The 18629-nt window shown below is 50.6% G+C and overlaps 1 protein-coding gene across 1 annotated transcript in view; it reads left to right on the forward strand.

The window, feature by feature from the left end:
• C16H7orf50 (chromosome 16 C7orf50 homolog) overlaps positions 1-18629 on the forward strand; it is a 97423-nt gene that overhangs the window by 3433 nt on the left and 75361 nt on the right. Inside the window, exon 2 of the mRNA XM_033426767.2 lies at positions 6902-7031. Coding sequence (XP_033282658.1) covers positions 6903-7031 — 129 coding nt within the window. The 5' untranslated portion in view covers position 6902. The remainder of the gene's footprint in view (positions 1-6901; positions 7032-18629) is intronic.

Genomic DNA, 18629 nt, shown 5'->3' on the forward strand with positions numbered 1-18629 from the left:
AATTACAGTGTTTTCCACTTTTTAATATTAGAGGTAGTATCATCCTTTATATCACGTCATTATCATCCTTACATAAATCTCTGTCTGTGATTATTTCATTAGGGTAAGTTCCTTGACATGGAACCACTGGGCCAAAGCACTTGATTAAATGTTATCGAATTACCTTGAGAACGGCTGTACCGATTTATTCTCCATCAGCAGGGCATGATCATGTCCTTTTCATCATCCTCTGGCTAACGCTGAATAATGTAATTTTTAAAAATCTTTGTAAAAGACATTTGATCTGTCAAATTAACTAAGTGATGTGTGCATATGGCTAAGAAACTCAGTGGTCCTGGAACTTACCACAAACCAGCAGGCAGACTGCTCCTCAGAGGCGAGCACAGTTTCATCTTTCCACTGTTTCTACTGGAATTACTTCCATATTTCTGAATAATAGGCAAATTGGGTGACTTTTTTTGATTTACCAATTTTAGGCCCAATCTGTTGATTTCCCCTGAGACGTGTGCCTCCGTGACCTCACCTGTGTGCCCGCCTCGTCAGTCACAAGAAGTACACGAGCTAACACATGGAAAGCACCAGGAACAGGGCCTGGCACACGGGAAGCTCTCAGTCAAGGCCAGTTTTAGTGATGGTTATGATGCCGACCAGCTCTAATTCCTGCCCCCCAGGTCCTCCTGACCACCAGGGAAATCTTAAGTTGGTGTTGCTCATAGAAGTTAACCTGAGTCACTGGGACTTTTGCAGAAAGGCCGGTAAGGAAAGAAAACACAATAAAGGTCTCGATGCTGTGACACAGCAACGCCAGGCCACCCATGACGGCCAGTGGACAGAGTGAGGGCGGCGAGGTCCCAACAGGCTGGGGGACGCAAGGAACGCCTTTGACGGCGTATGTACATTCGCTGAAGTGGTGGTGGTAGGAAACCGTATTTTTCGCTGTTTATTTTTACAAACAGTATTGGGGCATTATGTGTGTTAATTTACAGCAAATAATTTGGGATTAGAGGTTTTTTTTTTTTTTTTAAGCGGTACGCGGGCCTCTCACTGTTGTGGCCTCTCCCGTTGTGGAGCACAGGCTCTGGACGCGCAGGCTCAGCGGCCATGGCTCACGGGCCCAGCCGCCCCACGGCATGTGGGATCTTCCCGGACCGGGGCACGAACCCGCGTCCCCTACATCGGCAGGCGGACTCTCAACCACTGTGCCACTAATGAAGCCCTAGAGGGGTTTTTTTAAAGTATATTCACAGGGTGTGCAACCATTACCACAAGCTAATTTAGAACATGTTTCTTTTCCCAGAAGAAACCTGGTACCAACCAGTCACTGCCACTCCTCCCCTTGCCCAGCCCTAAGCAAACACTAATCTGCTTCTGCCTCTGTAATTTGCTTATTCTGAACATTTCATATAAATGGAATTATACAGTCTGTAATATTTTGTGACTGGCTTCTCTCTCTTAGCGTGTTTTCAAAACGGTTCATCCATGTTGTAGCAGGTGTCAGTGCTTCCTTCCTTTTTGGCTGAATAATCTGTTGTGTGGATAGAATTCAGTTGTTCATCAGTTGATAGACATTTAGGTTGTTTCCCCCTTATGGATGTTATGACTTACACTGCTGGGAGCAACCAAGTTCAGAGTTTATGTGGATCTGTTCATTTCACTGATTATTTACATCTGTAGGTAGTACTGCGTCACATAACTGTTTGACTTCTTTTTTAAAAAAATATATATTTATTTGGTTGTGCTGGGTCTTAGTTGTGGCAGGTGGGCTCCTTAGTTGTGGCATGCAAACTCTTAGTTGCATCATGCACGTGGGATCTAGTTCTCTGACCAGGGATTGAACCCAGGCCCCCTGCATTGGGAGCGTGGAATGTTATCCACAGCGCCACCAGGGAAGTCCCAACTGTTTGACCTTTTGAGGAACTGCCAGACTGTTCTGCAAAGTGGCCGCACCGTATTCTGTCCCACCCGCAGTGATGAGCGCTCCAATTCCTCCACATTTTCACCAACGTTCCCTATTATGTGTCTGATTTCAGCCATCCTCGTGTGTGGGAAGTGTGTCATTTGACTTGCGTTTCCCTAATGAGGACCAATGTTGAGCTCCTTCATGGCTTCCTAGCCATTTGTATCTCTTCTTTGCGGAATTGTCTGTTCAAGTCCTTTGTCCATTTTTTGTAAATTTTTAATTTATTTTTAAAGATTTATTTATTTTTATTTATTTATTTTTGACTGTGTTGGGTCTTTAGTCGTGGCACATGGGATCTTCCTTGAGGCATGCGGGATCTTTTCTTGCAGTATGTGGGCTCTTCACTGCAGTGCATGGGCTTCTCTCTAGTTGTGGTGCTCTGGCTTCTCTCTAGTTGTGGCATGCGGGTTTTCTCTCTCTAGTTGTGGCGCGCAGGCTCTAGGGCGCGTGGGCTCTGTAGCTGTGGCACGCGGGTTCCAGAGCGCATGGGCTCTGTACTTTGCGGCACGCAGGCTCTCTAGTTGGGGCACGGGAGCTCAGTAGTTGTGGCACGCGGGCTTTGTTGCCCCACAGCATGTGGGATCTTAGTTCCCTGACCAGGGCTTGAACCCACGTCGCCTGTGTCGTAAGGCAGATTCTTTGCCACTGGACCACCAGGGAAGTCCCTGTGCATTTTTAAAGTGAGTTGTTGGCCTTTTTTGTTGAGTTATGGGTTCCTCATACATTCTAGATACAAGTCTCATGTCAGATACGACTTGCAAACATTTTCTCCACTCCTGTTGATTGTCTTTTTACTTTCTTGCTGGCATCACTTACAGCACAAAATTTTCAATTTTCATAAATCCAATTTATCTTTTTTTCTTCTCCTTATGTTTTTGGTGTCGTAATGAAGAAACTGTTGCCTAATCCAAGGTCATAAAGATTTACTCCTATGTTTTCTGAGAGTTTTATAGCTTTAGCTCTACATTTAGGTTTTTGCTCCATTTTGAATAATTCTTCTGAGTAGTGTGAGGTAGGGGGTCCAGTTTCATTCTTCTGCATGTGGATATCCAATTGTCCCAGCACCACCTGTTAAAAAGACTGTTCTTCCCCATTGAATTGTTGTGGCCCCCTTGTTGAAGACCAGCTGACCGTAAATGTAAGGAAATGTCTTTCCTACAACAAACACTCCTTGTCTCAAAGGTATGAATCACTGTCTCTTGGGACTAAAAAAGAAAGCTTTTTTTTTTTTTTTTTTGGTACGTGGGCCTCTCACTGTTGTGGCCTCTCCCGTTGCAGGGTACAGGCTCCAGATGCGCAGGCTCAGCGGCCATGGCTCACGGGCCCAGCCGTTCCGCGGCATGTGGGATCTTCCCGGACCAGGGCACGAACCCGTGTCCCCTGCATCAGCAGGCAGACTGTCAACCACTGCGCCACCAGGGAAGCCCAAAAGCTTTTTATAATATGGAAAAGTTTCTCCTCCCTTTTTAGCAAATAGACTTAGTGATTAAACTTTATTTATTTATTTATTTATTTATGGCTGCGTTGGGTCTTCGTTGCTGCGCGCGGGCTTTCTCTAGTTGTGGCGAGCGGGGGCTACTCTTCGTTGTGGTGCATGGGCTTCTCACTGCGGTGGCTTCTTTTGCTGTGGAGCACGGGCTCTAGTTGCACGGGCTTCAGTAGTTGTGGCACATGGGCTCAGTAGTTGTGGCTCGCGGTTCTAGAGCGCAGGCTCAGTAGTTGCGGTGCACGGGCTTAGTTGCTCCGCGGCATGTGGGATCTTCCCAGACCAGGGCTCGAACCCATGTCCCCTGCATTGGCGGGTGGATTCTTAAGCACTGCGCCACCAGGGAAGCCCCCTGATTAAACTTTTTAACGATAACTCTCAGAATGAATGTAGATTTAACTTTTATGGTAACCAGTGTGTAAATATTTGCTAAACTTTTCTTACTCTCCAACAAGGTAATTGGCTGGCAGAGCCCTTTGTCTTTTCAAAACCCTGTGTCAACAGTCTAATTCTTCCAAGATTTCTTATTACACTGCTAATTGAAGCTTGGAGCCTCTGGCTTGGGATACTTTCTTAAGATAAGGCTTAATTAAGGACCTTGGGCGCCTGGCAGTTTTCTGATTGCACAGTAGTGATATTCCTTCGGTGTGCTGTAATCAGTCATGGCCCCAAAGGGGGCAGAGGGGCCCTTCTCCCTGGCTCCGTGTCCTTTCCGCCGTGGCCCTGTGATTGCCTGGCTTGGTTTGTGGTACAGCTTGATACGCTGGTTCACCTTACACGTTCCTTGCTCCAGACGGGAATCTTAAGGCAGTCTGGCTCTTTTTTATAGAGAATGGTATTTAGAACTCAAATCTGGGTTCTGGGCCCTTTCCGCTATGATCACCCTTTTCATAATCACCGTTTCCCATAGCCCTTTCCTTCATTCCTTTTTTTTTTGCCTAGCATCATTCTCATTTTCTGACATGTTTGTCTCCCCCATCAGAATGTGAGCTGCATGTGGGTGGGCACTCTGGACCGCGTGGTCCAGCCTGGAGCCGCTCCTGCACGTGGCCAGCACTCTGCGGTGGAGACGGTGACCGACAAGTGACGAAGTGCAGGGGCCTGTGGGGTGGGGCTGCTGGTGACTTGAGCGCGCTTCCCCTCCCCCCCATGTTGATGTCATTTGTCCGTCTGTCCCTGTGGAAAGTTTTGCTTTGGGGGAAGTTAAGGTCTCAGTAAGTGGTTCAGTGAGACTGATGCCTGGGTGAGAGACCTGAGGGCAGGCAGCTCTGCTCCGGACACCCCTCCTCCACCTGCGGACCTTGCTCCTCGGGACACTACCTGGCCCAGGGCCTCCTCCAGCTCTTCACACGCTGCCTCCTCTGTCTGCCTCTGGCCCCTCAGAGGCCCCTGAGCCGCCGCTCCCGTGGCTGCCAGCCTCGGGGGCGCCTGCTCACTCAACCCGGTTCTCCTTTCTCGGCAGTGTTTATCTCTGTGTGAAAGCGCTGGCTCGTTCACTTAAATAGGTCTGGATCTCACGCCAGAAGGAGGCTTCCCGAGATCAAGGCTCTTCCTTCCCTTGCTGTTTGCTCTGTGCCCAGCGTGCAGCAGTGCCTGGCACGGAACTGGCTCTCGATAAACACTTGTGGAGTGAATGAGCTGCATTTTCGAGCATTTGTGGATGGAGTCCACAATGAATTCTGGTGTCAGAGGAAGAAGGTATTGGGTTTGTGTGTCCATTCCCGTGCAGACAGCCTGGGACAGCATGTCCGAAGTGAAAACACCTGTATTATAGCGACATGAGCGTGAATGTTGTGGGTGTGTGTAACATACATGTTACATGCTTGTGTCTGTATAATACATACAGTACACATACATGCAGATGAAGCCAGTGGAGTGACTTTAGGATAAATAAAACAAAATACATTCTTGTAATTTGTTAGAATAAAAGCTGATACTAGCAGCCCTTGTAGATAGAGTTTTAAAGGACTAGTATTAAAAAAATGAGACTGAGCTGTGGGTGTGGGGGAGTCCCTCGCAGTCCCGTCCCGAGACAGAAAGGGAGAGCTTTGGCTTATGTCCTTCAGACATTTGCCTGTAAGTACGTGCATAGCTTTCTCTGTTGTTATTTTCTTAAACAAATACAAAAGTGTGATACTGCTCGTCGTGTCTGTTCCATCCTGTACATGTAGCGCTGCCTCATTGATTTCAGTTATTGAGTGATATTCCTTTTCCAGGTTTATGCTGACTTACTCACCCCCAGCTTGATTGACGTGTGATGAGAAGCGCGCACGCGCGTGTGTGTGTGTGTGGCTTGTACGAGCTGGCCATGGCCTCTGTGCCAAAGCGCCTTCTACCCTGCACCTCGGGGTGCTCACGCTGTAGCTGCTGGGACTCCGAAACTTTCCTGTGTTTTCAGCTCCTTTTGGGCTCCATCCAAAGGGGGCGGGGTGGGGAGGATCCGGTCAGTTCCCGCGTCCCCCTCGGGGTGGGCCTGGGGCCCTGCGGGCGGCCTCCCCCCATCCCCAGCCCTCATGACGCCCCTCGGAGGTCCCCGCAGCCAGTGACCCTCAGGTGGAGGCCTCTCCCCCGACCCCTGCCTAGTTTCTGGTGCCGTGACCGTTTCCCTTGGCTCCCAACATCCGGCCCCACAGGGGAAGCTGGGTTTGCAGTTCATGTTCACGGGCGTTCTTCTGTCCTTGTGCGTGGAGTTCTAGATACTGCTGTGCTTGAGGAGGGAGATGTAATCAGAGCCTCTTGGACCTGTGTCATTCCTTCAATGCGGCCCCGGTTGGGGCTGCTTCCACTGTCCAAGGAGGCCACCCCAGACTCATCATGGCCACCTCCAGCCACAGGTGACCGAGGGCCTAGTGACTGCATGGTGGTCACTGCCAGCCCGTGTGGGGCTGCAGCATCCCTAGTTGATGGGGAAGTGAGTTACTCCGTAATAGTAGAAAATGAAAATAATCCCAGATAGTCATCAATTAGGGAATAGACAAATGCTCGCAGTTTTCACTTTTGGAAAATTTGGATACTGTCACTAAAAATGCTATTTCTTTTCCTCTTTTTTTTGGTGAGGGGGCCTGCACTGCGTGGCATGCAGGGTCTTAGTTCCCCGACCAGGGATCAAACCCGTACCCCCTGCAGTGGAAGCGTGGAGTCCCAACCACTGGACCGCCATGGAAGTCCCTTCTTTTACTCTTAAAAGCTTATGTTCATGTTGAGTTAGAAACAGAGTATATAATCTGTGTGTGATGGCAGCTATGTTAAATAAAACACTCAGAAGAAAGACAGGAAATCCACCACAATGGTTAAGTTGTCCACAGGTGATGAAACGAGAGCTGGAATTTGTAACAGTGACTGTATGTTTCCCACACTTTCTGAAATAGCTTTGTATCTTTTATAATGCCCTCCCCTCTCTGTTAATTGAGAATTTTTATTTCCTGTGTCTTTATAGTTTACTTTCTCTGTTGCAGGATGGCAAAACAGAAGAGAAAAGATAGCCAAGTGACAAAGAAAAAGAACAAAAAACTGAAGAAGGCGGTAGCAAGAGAGATGCCTCTGGCACCTGCGGCCCCGCCGGGCACTGAGGGGGCCCCAGCCGAGGTAGGTGACGTGGGCGCGCTGGCCTCGCCTTGTTTCTGGACCTGGAGGGGGACTCAGTGGTCACGTGGCAGGCGTCAGGGGGTGGACAGGCCCCCATGGACATGCCCAGTGCCTTTTAGAGGCAGTTGTAGGGCAAATAAGACTTGCAGTAAACTGTAGGTTGGAACCGCACAACGGCCATTCTTCAGCTACCAGACCTCAGGTTGCTGTTGGTGTCCCCGGTATGACAGGGTTTCAATGGCATGGTGGCCCGGTGGAGGCCTCTGTTGGCCTGGCCGCAGCCGGGCCTTTGAGCCCGTCAGACGAGGGAGGGCCCTTCACATGGCACTGCGTGGGCCGTGGCCTGGGGTCTGTATTTACGAGATCACAGCTAAAAGTGGTCAGGCTCCACCACAGAAACACGTGTCTACGTTTGAATTTGTTTGCTGTTACCTCTCAGGTTCAGAGTGTTCATGTTTTTCTTCTGTATTGAGCTGACTCTGCAATTCCTAGTGTGTAGTTGATCAAAACGGCATAAGATGTTACAAATCTTGACAAGTTATTCAACATGAAGTGAAAGTTGGTGGGCGACTCATGTCATGAGGGGCGGCTTTGCTGGGCCCTGAGCAGTGGGTGAAGGTGCCGACCGTGCATGAGGCTTGCCTGGTGTGGCCTCGAGCCCGCATCCCACGTGAGCGCCCGGTGACCCTGTGCTCATCCTTGGTCCACGGGGAGGGAAGTGTCGTCGGAGCCGCGCCGCATAGCGTGTCGAGTGACTTGGGGCCATTGTCAGACTTGCCTGTGAGTATCTACCATTAATCGGCGACTAGATCAGGTTCTCGTTTGGGTCTTTCTGAAAGGAAGCGATGGAAATCCCCGACAGGATGGGTGGCGTGTGGCTGGTGGGTTTCATCACTCTTTTTTTTTTTTTTTGGCTGCGTGGGTCTTGGTTGCTGTGCGCGGGCTTTCTCTAGTTGCGGCGAGCGGGGGCTGCTCTGTTGCAGTGCGCGGGCTTCTCATGGCGGTTGGTGGCTTCTCTTGCTATGGAGCACGGGCTCTAGGCACGTGGGCTTCAGTAGTTGTGGTTCACGGGCTCTAGACGCGCGGGCTTCAGTAGTTGTGGCTCACGGGCTCTAGGCGCACGGGCTTCAGTAGTTGTGGCTCACGGGCTGTAGGTGCGCGGGCTTCAGTAGTTGTGGCTCACGGGCTCTAGGTGCATGGGCTTCAGTAGTTGTGGCTCATGGGCTCTAGGTTCACGGGCTTCAGTAGATGTGGCTCACAGGCTCAGTAGATGTGGCTCATGGGTTCTAGAGCACAGGCTCAGTAGCTGTGGCTCACGGGCTTAGTTGCTCCGCAGCATGTGGGATCTTCCCAGACCAAGGCTCGAACCCATGTCCCCTGCACTGGCAGGTGGATTCTTAACCACTGCACCATCAGGGAAGTCCCGGTTTGGTCACTCCTACGCCCTAGTGTTTCCAGCTCTGCCTTTGTTTCAAGCCTGGGCCGTGCACGCTGCTGAGACTTGGGGCACATGTACCCCTTTCATATAGCGGAGGGGCTGGGGCAGGAGGGCCTACCCGTTGGCCAGCACCTCCTCGACTGCAGGCACAGCCGGGCCCTGGGGTGGATCCCAGGCCACTGTGCTGCGGGCTCCGTGCAGGACTGCTGGTCCGACCCCCAGGACACCGGCTGGCTGGGCAGTTCTGTGCCAGGGGGACGTGTGATGGCACTTTTCCTCCGTGGTGGGTGGGCAGGTGCAGGGCCTGTGCCGACAGAGAGCGGCTCCACTGGGTCCGGGGTCGTCTCCCAGCTGCCACCTCTGGGTGTCGGGGAGGAAGCCAGGCCGGCACTCAGGCCCGTACCTGTCCTGGGTGCCCCTTTCTCTGCCTTCTCTCCGGCTGAGAACCGCAGGTCTGGCGCCACCCGAGCCCGGGCGCCTCTCCCTGCACAGAAGGCCCGCGCTTACAGGACCCAGGTCAGCCAGCCGGGCCGCATCGCTGGCCCCCACGTCCTGCTCTCACCCGGGCTCGTAGCCAGTCCCATGTGCCCTGGGCCCCTTCTCGTCGTCCTCGCCTTCTGTGCCACTGGAGCCCCAGTTTTGTCAGGCCTTTTTGGTTTCTAGACCCTAGAGGGAAACTGTTTTTTTAGAGCTATTCCAGTTCCCATTCGGTGGTCTGGCCCCCAATCCCTGCAGAACCTCCAGTACATGTGAATTTCTTGGGCCTTTCCTGGACAGTTTCCTACTTTTTCTAGACTCCTCCGATTTCTTTAAAACGAACTCCAAGTGACTCCAAGTGACACGTCCTGGTGACCTGTAATTTTGTTATAAATCTCTAGCTTTCTGAGTGGTCTCTGCTTGCCGGCTACTGGTCACTGGCAGGACCCCCCAGACTGTGTGGGTTTATGATAAGTAATGGCAGAGCTTAAAGGTTCTGCCTGAGACGGGTAATGATTCTTAAATTCAGGCAATTTTTTAAAAAGTGATTTTTTTTTTGTTATTTAAGTACATGTTGATTAAAAGAAATTTGGAAAACAAAAGCAGGAAGAAGAATTTGGGTATGTTTCCTTCCAGTGTCTCTTGCTGCCTCGGTTTCTGGTTGGTTGGTTAGTAACTTGTGCACATGGTCCCCATGGGGTCTGTGCTCTGCCGCTTCGCCTTGGTCCCCAGGGGTGCTGGGGGAGCTCGGGTGGGTCCCTGCGCGGTCAGTGCTGGGCGCGGGGCTGGTGTCCTGAGGAAATGGAGACTGTGCTTCCTCGAGACCACATCCTGGTCTCTGCTCATCAAAATCCTCTTCACCCGCTCTCTCTCCGGTTCTCGGTTCTCGTGGGAAGCTGGGGAGCTGCTGTGTTAGGCCTTTTTAAAGGAGGGACCCTTCCGTCTGCAGAGGGTGGGTGGCCAGAGCCTGGAGAGAGCGTTCCCGTCGCTGGGAGCCCATGGAAAAGTACTGCACCGTCCCCGCCCCAGCTCCTGCGCCAACCCCCGCAAGGAGCCCCAAGGAGCCTCTGCCCCCTCTTGGGCCATGGTGCTGTCCTCCCGGAAATGCCCGTCCAGGGACCCTCAGGTCCCTGTGCAGTCACTTCCCACAGCCCAGGCCCTGAGCCTGCGCCAGGAGGGCTGAAGGATCCCCCAGGGGGGATGCTTCACGCACTGGGAGCCCCACGGGGGTGGGGGGGGCTCGGCGGGGGGGCCCCATCCCTCTCCTGTCCTGTCCAGTCCCTGCTGCCCTGGTGCCCTTGTCCACAGCGTGTGACATCTGTGTGGCTGAGCCCCCCGTCCACCTCTTGCCCCTGCCGTTGACCCGAGGCGCGTGGGCTGGGACAGTGGAGGAGGGGTGGCCTGTGGTGCCGCCGAGGCGGGGACAAGTCCTCCCGGCGCTGGTTCTGTGGTGCTGGCTGCTGCTCCCGGGAGGCCCTGCCCCGCTCCTGTCCTCTTCCCTGTCCTGCTAGAGGGGCTTGCGAGGTGGGGGGTTCGAGGGTCTTCCCTCTTCCGAGGGTGGTGCTCGAGCACAGGGTTCTCGGAGTTGGCCCATGTCTGCCCGTCTGGTAGCTTCTTAACCCTCCCCGTGAGCTGGGCTTAGGGCTGGGCAGATGGGGTCCGGTTCTGTCTTCACGTCCCTGGACCCCTTCCAGAGGAGGCTCCGGCTTGACAGGTTCGGGCGGACTGGTCTAGCGAGCACGGCTGTGTGGTGGTGAGGGGTCTGCAGGCCTCAGCCCCCCCACCCCGCCCTCCCTGGGGAGGTACCGCCCCAGACCCTGAGCCGGACCTGGGGGGTGGGGAGACACACCAGAGCAGCGGTCACCCTTGGAGCCAGTGACTGCCGCCTTGGACGGGCACCTAGGCTGAGCTGGCTGCCTCCTGCTGCTGTAAATACACTCAGGCTGTCTGCAGATTGGGGGGGCGGAGTGGGGGGATCTTGGGGGGAGTGGGGGGGAGCTGGGGGAGTGGGGGAGCTGGGGGTGTGTGTGGGGAGCTGGGGGGAGTGGGGGGAGTGGGGGAGCTGGGGGTGTGTGTGGGAGCTGGGGGGAGTGGAGGGAGCTGGGGGTGTGGGGGGGAGCTGGGGGAGTGGGGGAGCTGGGGGGTGTGTGTGGGAGCTGGGGGGAGTGGGGGGTGTGGGGGAGCTGGGGGGAGTGGGAGGAACTGGGGGTGGAGCGGGAGGGGGAGTGGGGGGAGCCAGGGGCTGGTTAGCTCAGCTCTTGGCTCCGGGTCTCACTAAGAAGAACCTCTCATGTCTGCAAAGCACGCTTCCATTCACAGAAGCACTTTGACCTTGGGTTCTGGCAGCCCTGAGATGCCAGGGGCGGAGGTGTGGGTGCGCCGCCGCTTCACAGGGGAGTTGGCCCGAGAGGCCGGGTCACGGGCATGGTCCCTGGGCAGCTGGTGGAGAGGAGAGGCCCTTGCTTGGGTTTCCTGACTGTGGTCGTATAAGGACACGGGCTGAGGTGTCACTGCCCTCCCCGGCCGCCTGGCCCAGACCGTGTGGGGAGTGTGTCCGGCTCGCCCTTGGCTGTAAGCGCTGACGTCCAGGGAGGAAGAGCTCGCACGTGTTGACCAGATGGCCCTCCGTTGGTTGGAGTGACCCTCTGGAGTGGGGAGTGACACGTACTTTTGGAGGAATGGGCGCCACTTTGTGCCTTTGGAACACGATGTGCGCCACCCCCAAGCCCCGGGCTCCCGAGGGCCCAGTGCAGCCATGTGTGTCTTTCGTGTCCTCGTGGGTCCTGCTGACACGTGACGGGCAGCTGGGCTGTAGGAGGCCACGCCGTGTCCTTCGTGTGGAAAGGAAGCAAAGCTCAACATGGGGCATCTTTTCTCCTTCCTTTTCAACCTGGAAAAATCAGAGGAGTTACATGGGCATTAAGCCCACAAGTGCTTCAAAACCGTCAGCCGAGGTTGTGAACTTCATGGCCTTGAGAATTTGCTCAGCAAGATGACTGCATACCAATGGTATTTTGCCTCAAGAAACGTTTCTGGTCTGGCGGCAGACTCCTGGTCGTTAAGCTAGCCGGGTGAGGGGCTGTGATCTTTACAGACAGCCCCCTGGGAGCCTGACTTGTTTTCCTTTAGCAGAAATTCCCTTGTTCCACTGTTTTCGTTTCCTACTTTGTGAGCACTGAGTGCTCGGTGGTCAGCCCGTGGGAGCTGTAAGCTGTGGGCTTGCGGGGCTAAGAGGGGTTCCGAGACTGGGACCCTGAGACCAGAGAGGCTCTGTGATGCCCCGAGGCCCCGTTCCTGCCTGGGGGAGCCAGCCTGCTAGCCCACCCCCTCCCGCCCCGCTCCCCGTGTCCCCCTTTCCTTTGGACTCATCACACTGCTCTCTCCATCACCTGGTCTAGACATTTGGGTTGTTGCCAGTGTGGGGCCGTTTTGAGTGTGCTGTGTACAAGGGCCTCTGTTTTCATTTTTCTTGGGTAGATTCCTAGGACTGGGAGGGATCGTATGGAAGTGTGTGTTTACCTTACAAAACTGCTAAGCTGTCCTCTAAGGAGGCTGCGCCACTGTGCACCCCGCCAGCCACATGGAGGGTTCTCGGTGCTGCGCACGTTTGCCACCACTCGGTGTTGTCGGCCTCTCTTGTGGGTGTAGTTGTGTCTTACTGTGTGTGTGGTTTTTCAAAACAGCTTGATTGAGGTGTAATTGACAGAGAGTAGATTGTATGTATTTATTTATTTTTCAGTTTTATTGAGGTATAGTTGATTTACAATGTTGTATTAGTTTCTGCTGTATAGCAAAGTGATTCAGTTATACATTCTTTTTCATATACTTTTCCATGCTGGTTTATCCCAGGATATTGAATATAGTTCCCTGTGCTCTACAGTAGGACCTTGTTGTTTATCCATTCTATTTATAATAGTTTGCATCTGCTCATCCCAAACTCCCACTCTATCCCTCCCCCACCTCCCCTCCCCCTTGGCAACCACAAGTCTGTTCTCTATGTCTGTGAGTCTGTTTCTGTTTTGTAGATAAGTACATTTGTGTCATATTTCAGATTCCACATAGAAGTGATATCATATGGTATTTGTCTTTCTCTGTCTGACTTACTTCACTTAGTATGATAATCTCTAGGTCTTCATGTTGCTGCAAATGGCATTATTTCATTCTTTTTTATGGCTGAGTAGTATTCCACTGTATATATGCACCACATCTTTATCCATTCATCTGTCGATGGACATTTAGGTTGTTTCCGTGTCTTGGCTGTTGTGAATAGTGCTGCTGTGAACATAGGGGTGCATGTATGTTTTCGAATTAGTGTTTTTCCAGATATATGCCCAGGACTGGGATTGCTGGATCATAGGGCAACTCTATTTTTAGTTTTTTGAGGAACCTCCATACTGTTTTCCATAGTGGCTGCACCAATTTACATTCCCACCAACAGTGTAGGAGGGTTCCCTGTTCTCCACACCCTCTCCAGCATTTATTGTTTGTAGACTTTTTAATGATGGGCATTCTGACCGGTGTGAGGTCGTACCTCGTTGTGGTTTTGATTTGCGTTTCTCTAATAGTAGTGGTGTTGAGCATCTTTTCAAGTGCCTGGCGGCCGTCTGTGTGTCTTCTTGGAGAGAGGCCCACTTAGGTCTGTTTGCCTGTGTGACGCTTCTCTTGGAGACGCAGCATTTGAAATCTGATACATGATGCCTCAGGGCCCCAGAATTCATGTCCTGGCATTATAGCGTGCACTGGGTACCTTCCATCTTTTATTCTTACCAATCTGGTGGGTGAAGAGTAGAATCTGTTCTTAATTTATATTTTCCTGATCCTTGGTGAGATGGACATTTTTCGATTAGTTATTAATCATTTGTCTTCTATGAATTTCCTCATCACCTTTCGCTTGTTTTTCTGTTGAATTGATCACCTTTTTGTAAAAAAGGACTTTTTGTGTGTCTAATACATGGACTTTCTCCCCATGTGTCTTTTGTCTCCTGAATTTGATGTTTCCGTGGGGCTTTCAGTAGTGCAGGCGAGTGTCTGTCAGTTTTGCTTTGTGGTGTCTGTTTTTGTTCCCTTAAAAAGCCCTCTCTTGCACAGTTACAAACGTTTTCTTATATTTTTCTCCACTTTTTGTAGTTTTTTTGTTTTTGTTTTTGTTTTTTTTGCGGTACGCGGGCCTCTCACTGTCGTGGCCTCTCCCGTTGCGGAGCACAGGCCCCGGACGCGCAGGCTCAGCGGCCATGTCTCACGGGCCCAGCCGCTCCACGGCATGTGGGATTTTCCCGGACCAGGGCACGAACCCTTGTCCCCTGCACTGGCAGGCAGACTCTGAACCACTGTGCCACCAGGGAAGCCCTGTAGTTTTTTAAATGAATTGAAATTTGTGTTATGTGAGGCAGGGATCTGACATTTTTTTTCTTAAAGAAAGATTCAGTTGTCCCGTATCATTGACTGAATATTCTGTGCTTTTGATAGAACATGTTCGACCCTCCAAATTTTCTAGGGTCTACATTGTGTTCTACTAATCTGTTTTTCTTTTCTTGTTTTTTTCTATAGTGCTTTAAAAACAATATTTATGTTTTTATTAGGTAATGCAGGACATGATACAAAATTCAAAACATTCTCCCACTAGGCCAGACTTGCATCAGTTTCTTCTGTTTCCTCGCACTTTTATGGGTGTTAGTCTCTTTCCAGACTTTTTTTGTGCATAGCCATGTCTGTGCACGTGTTTACACAAATGGTAGCATGTTGTCTGTCCCGTCCTCTTTCTCACTTTATATGTTATGGGTGATGCTGCTATGAACACATGTTTTTGTGAGACGTATATTTTCTTTCTTTCTTTCTTTCTTTTTTAACATCTTTATTGGAGTATAACTGCTTTACAATGGTGTGTTGGTTTCTGCTGTATAGCAAAGTGAATCAACCATATGCATACATATATCCCCATATCTCCTCCCTCTTGAGCCTCCCTCCCACCCTCCCTATCCCACCCCTCTAGGTGGTCACAGAGCACCGAGCTGATCTCCCTGTGCTGTGCGGCTGCTTCCCACTAGCTATCTGTTTTACATTTGGTAGTGTACATATGTCAGTGCCACTCTCTCACTTCATCCCAGCTTCCCCTTTCCACCCTGTGTCCTCAAGTCTGTTCTCTATATGAGACATGTATTTTCATATTTATATTTCTAGGAGTACAGTTTTTGTGTCGCATTTTCCCCACCTCTCTGCCAAGCCCTGCTGTCCATGATTGATTTTGGCTATGGTCCCTCTGCTGGGCGTGGGGCGTGTCCCTGGGCTTTGATTGGCGTTTCCCTTGTGACTGATGTTGGGCATCTTTTAAGCTGCTCATTGGCTGTCATCTCTCTCTGGAGAAACGTCTATTCAGACCCGTTGTCCATTTTTGAACTGGGTCCTTTGTCTTTTTACTGCTGATTTGTAAGATCAGAAGTGTCTTAGTTTCTTTTGAATCTCTCATCCGTCTGTTTATCCAGACTGATCCTGTGGAGGCTTTTTCTAGAGCAGACAGTCGCGTGTCCTTTTTAGGGTAGTTCTGCTTTATAGAGTGCTGGTCGCCAGGATATTCAATTCATATATTTAAGAATTGAAATGGGGATTGTTGGTGCACAGAGACGGACACAGCAACACTAACATAGGCGGAGCTCAGGAGGGTGTGGTGACTGAATTAAACGTCCAGGATTGTGATGGGAGCTGACAGGCCGGATATAAAGCTAACCATTTTACAGCAACACTTCAGTACACGAACGTGTTGTGTGACCGTCCCTCTGTCTAGCCACACAACATCGTCCTCACCTGGAGGGAGACCCTGAACTTGCGGGGCGCTCCCTCCCGACCCTGCGCCCAGCCCCGGTTGCCCCACGTTCTGTCTCCCTGGGTTACCTATTCCTGTACAGGGAGCGTACAGTATGTGACCTGTGTCACACATCGTGTCTGAGTCCCCTCACTTAGCATCAGGTTTTCGAGGTTCAGCCATGTGGTCGTGTGTGTCAGAGCTTCACTCTTGAATTTTCGTGGCTGGATAACATTCCTTTATGTGAATACGCTGCATTCTGTTTCGTTACTGGTCAGGCTGTGTCCACCTGTGGCTGCTGTGAACAGTGCTTCTGGGAACATTCGTGTGCCCATTGTTGTTTAAATACCTGTTTTCAATTCCTGGGCTCTAGACCCAGGAGTGAAATTGCTGGACCGTATGGTAGTTCTGTACTTAACTCCTAACCACCAGACTTCTCTGCAGCATCTGCCCTGTTTTACGTCTCGTTCCACTACCAGCCTCGTGTAAGAATTCCACTTTCTCCACGTCCTTGCCAGCACTGTTCTCTATCTGATTCTCACCATCCTGCTGGGTGTGAAGTGGTGTCTTCTTGTGGTTTTGACTTGCATTTCCTCAGTGGTCAATAGCGTTGGGCATCTTTTCATGTGCTGCTTGGCCATTTGTATATTTTCTTGGGGCAAAGGGTTTGAATAGACATTTCTCCATTTAAAAAATTGTCACATTTGGGGCTTCCCTGGTGGCTCAGTGGTTGAGAGTCTGCCTGCCGATGCAGGGGACACGGGTTCGTGCCCTGGTCCGGGAGGATCCCACGTGCCGCGGAGCGGCTGGGCCCGTGAGCCATGGCTGCTGAGCCTGCGCGTCCAAAGCCTGTGCTCTGCAACGGGAGAGGCCACAACAGTGAGAGGCCCGCGTATCGCAAAAAAAAAACAACAAAAACTGTCTCATTTATTGAGTTGTAAGAGTTCTTTATGGTTGCTAGGTACAATTCTTTTATCAGATATGTGGGTTGCAGACATTTTCTTCTGTCCGTTGCCTTTTTACTTTCTCTCTGTTTTGCTTTTTTGTTGTTGTTTCTTTTTTTTTTTTTGGCTGCACGTCTTGGGGGATCTTAGTTCCCCGACCAGGGATCGAACCCAGGCCCCTGGCGGTGAAATCGCCAAGTCCTAACCACTGGACCCCCCAGGGAATTCCCATCTTTTTACTTTCTTGTCCTTCGAAACACAGACATTTTAAGTTTCGATGAGTCTAATTAATCTGTTTTTTCTTTTGTTGCCCGTGCTTTTGGTGTCATATATATCTAAGAAACCATTGCCAAATCCAGGATCGGGGAGATTTATAGGAGAAGATGTACCTTCTTCTGTGTTTTATAGTTTTAGCTCTTACATTTTAGTCTTTGATGCATTTTGAGTTAACTTTTGTGTATGGTGTGAAGTAAGGGTCCAGCTTAATTCCTTTGCATACGGGTGTCCGGTTGTCCCAACACCATTTGTTGAAAATACTATTCTTATTGAATTGTCTTAGAATTCTTGTTGGAATAGCCTATATGCTCTTAAAAAGTTGTATAATATTCTGTTATCTTGTTGTACCATAATTTAACTTGCTCCTTGCCACACTGTTTAATACTTTAGTTCTTAAAAATACGTTTTAATACCTAATACACTAAGTACTTATTGTTTTTTGGGACAGGGTTCTGGGCCTTTGTCATATTTTCTTTTTGGTTTGAATTTTGCAATCCACTTTCAGATTTCCTGAGAATCTTTCATGCTTTAGTGAGGTTGTTTTTTATGTCATTCGGGAAAGTTTTACGGTTTTCTCTGGAGAGATCTAACTTGTCTCTCAGTGAGTGCGTGACCTGGACAGTGTCCCTATAGCACACCTGGTGTCGACTTCGTTTGTCTGTTTTCTGTGTAACATACCATTAAAATGCACCATTGTGGTGAAGGCGGGTCTGTGCAGGACTGCACGCCTGTTGTGATCCAGGGTGGAAGATGTCCTGGGGTCCTCGGTACCCCCCCCTTCTTCCCGTCAGTCCTGACTCAGCCACGTGCTGTGCTCCTCCACCTTCCGGCACATTCCCTCTGCCCCAGTTCCTTTCTGGAATTGATCCTCTTGGCCTGGCCAACCTTCTGATTTTTCTTCTTCTCCGTTTTCTCACATTCTCCATGTTGACCCTTAACCTAACTTTTCTTTAACCGATAAAACTTAGCAGCAGCTCCCTGAGATCAAATTGGGACACGTGTTCAGCAAATACATATTAAAAATTGGGATTTTTGTGCTGCTAAAAACAGATTTTATTTAATGTTGCATTAATTTATATGTAATATAAATGTAATAGGTTGTGGGAGTGTTAATTATTACATCTTTTTTTCAACGAATTCTGATAACCTGCTGAGAGTTTTCTAAAGGCAGGGAATAAGGTGAGGTGGGGAGTGGGGTAGAGGTTAGGGAGCTTCAGGGTGTCCTCCTAGTGATAGTGATTTGCAGTGGCTTTTTCAGCCTATACTTGTAAGCCAAAAAATAGCAGGTATGTCAGATTCTATTCATTTTTAGATGGAGCTGTGGTTAACTTACCACGTCGCTTAATGTCGGGTTTACAAGCATGTTGGTTCCTGTTTGGGTGGGAAAATCTCACGCAACACAGAAAATCTGACAGCGAGTGGCTTCCGACCGCGGAAGTAGTGGCTGTTTTTCGCCAGTTGCCTCTGATTTGCACTAAGTAGCCGACAGCGGGTGGGTGGCTTTGGGAAGCTGAGCCTGGCCACTGGTAGCCCTTAGGTCGGACGTGTCCGCGAGGATGGTGGCAGGCTTTTCTGTCCCCACACACGCCTGGAGAGCACGGGGTAAGATTCAAGCTACCAACGCGATGGAAAACACACAACCCCTCCCCTCAATAAAAACCTCTCCC

This window comes from Orcinus orca, chromosome 16 (genome assembly GCF_937001465.1).
Source record: "Orcinus orca chromosome 16, mOrcOrc1.1, whole genome shotgun sequence".
NCBI lineage: Eukaryota > Metazoa > Chordata > Mammalia > Artiodactyla > Delphinidae > Orcinus > Orcinus orca.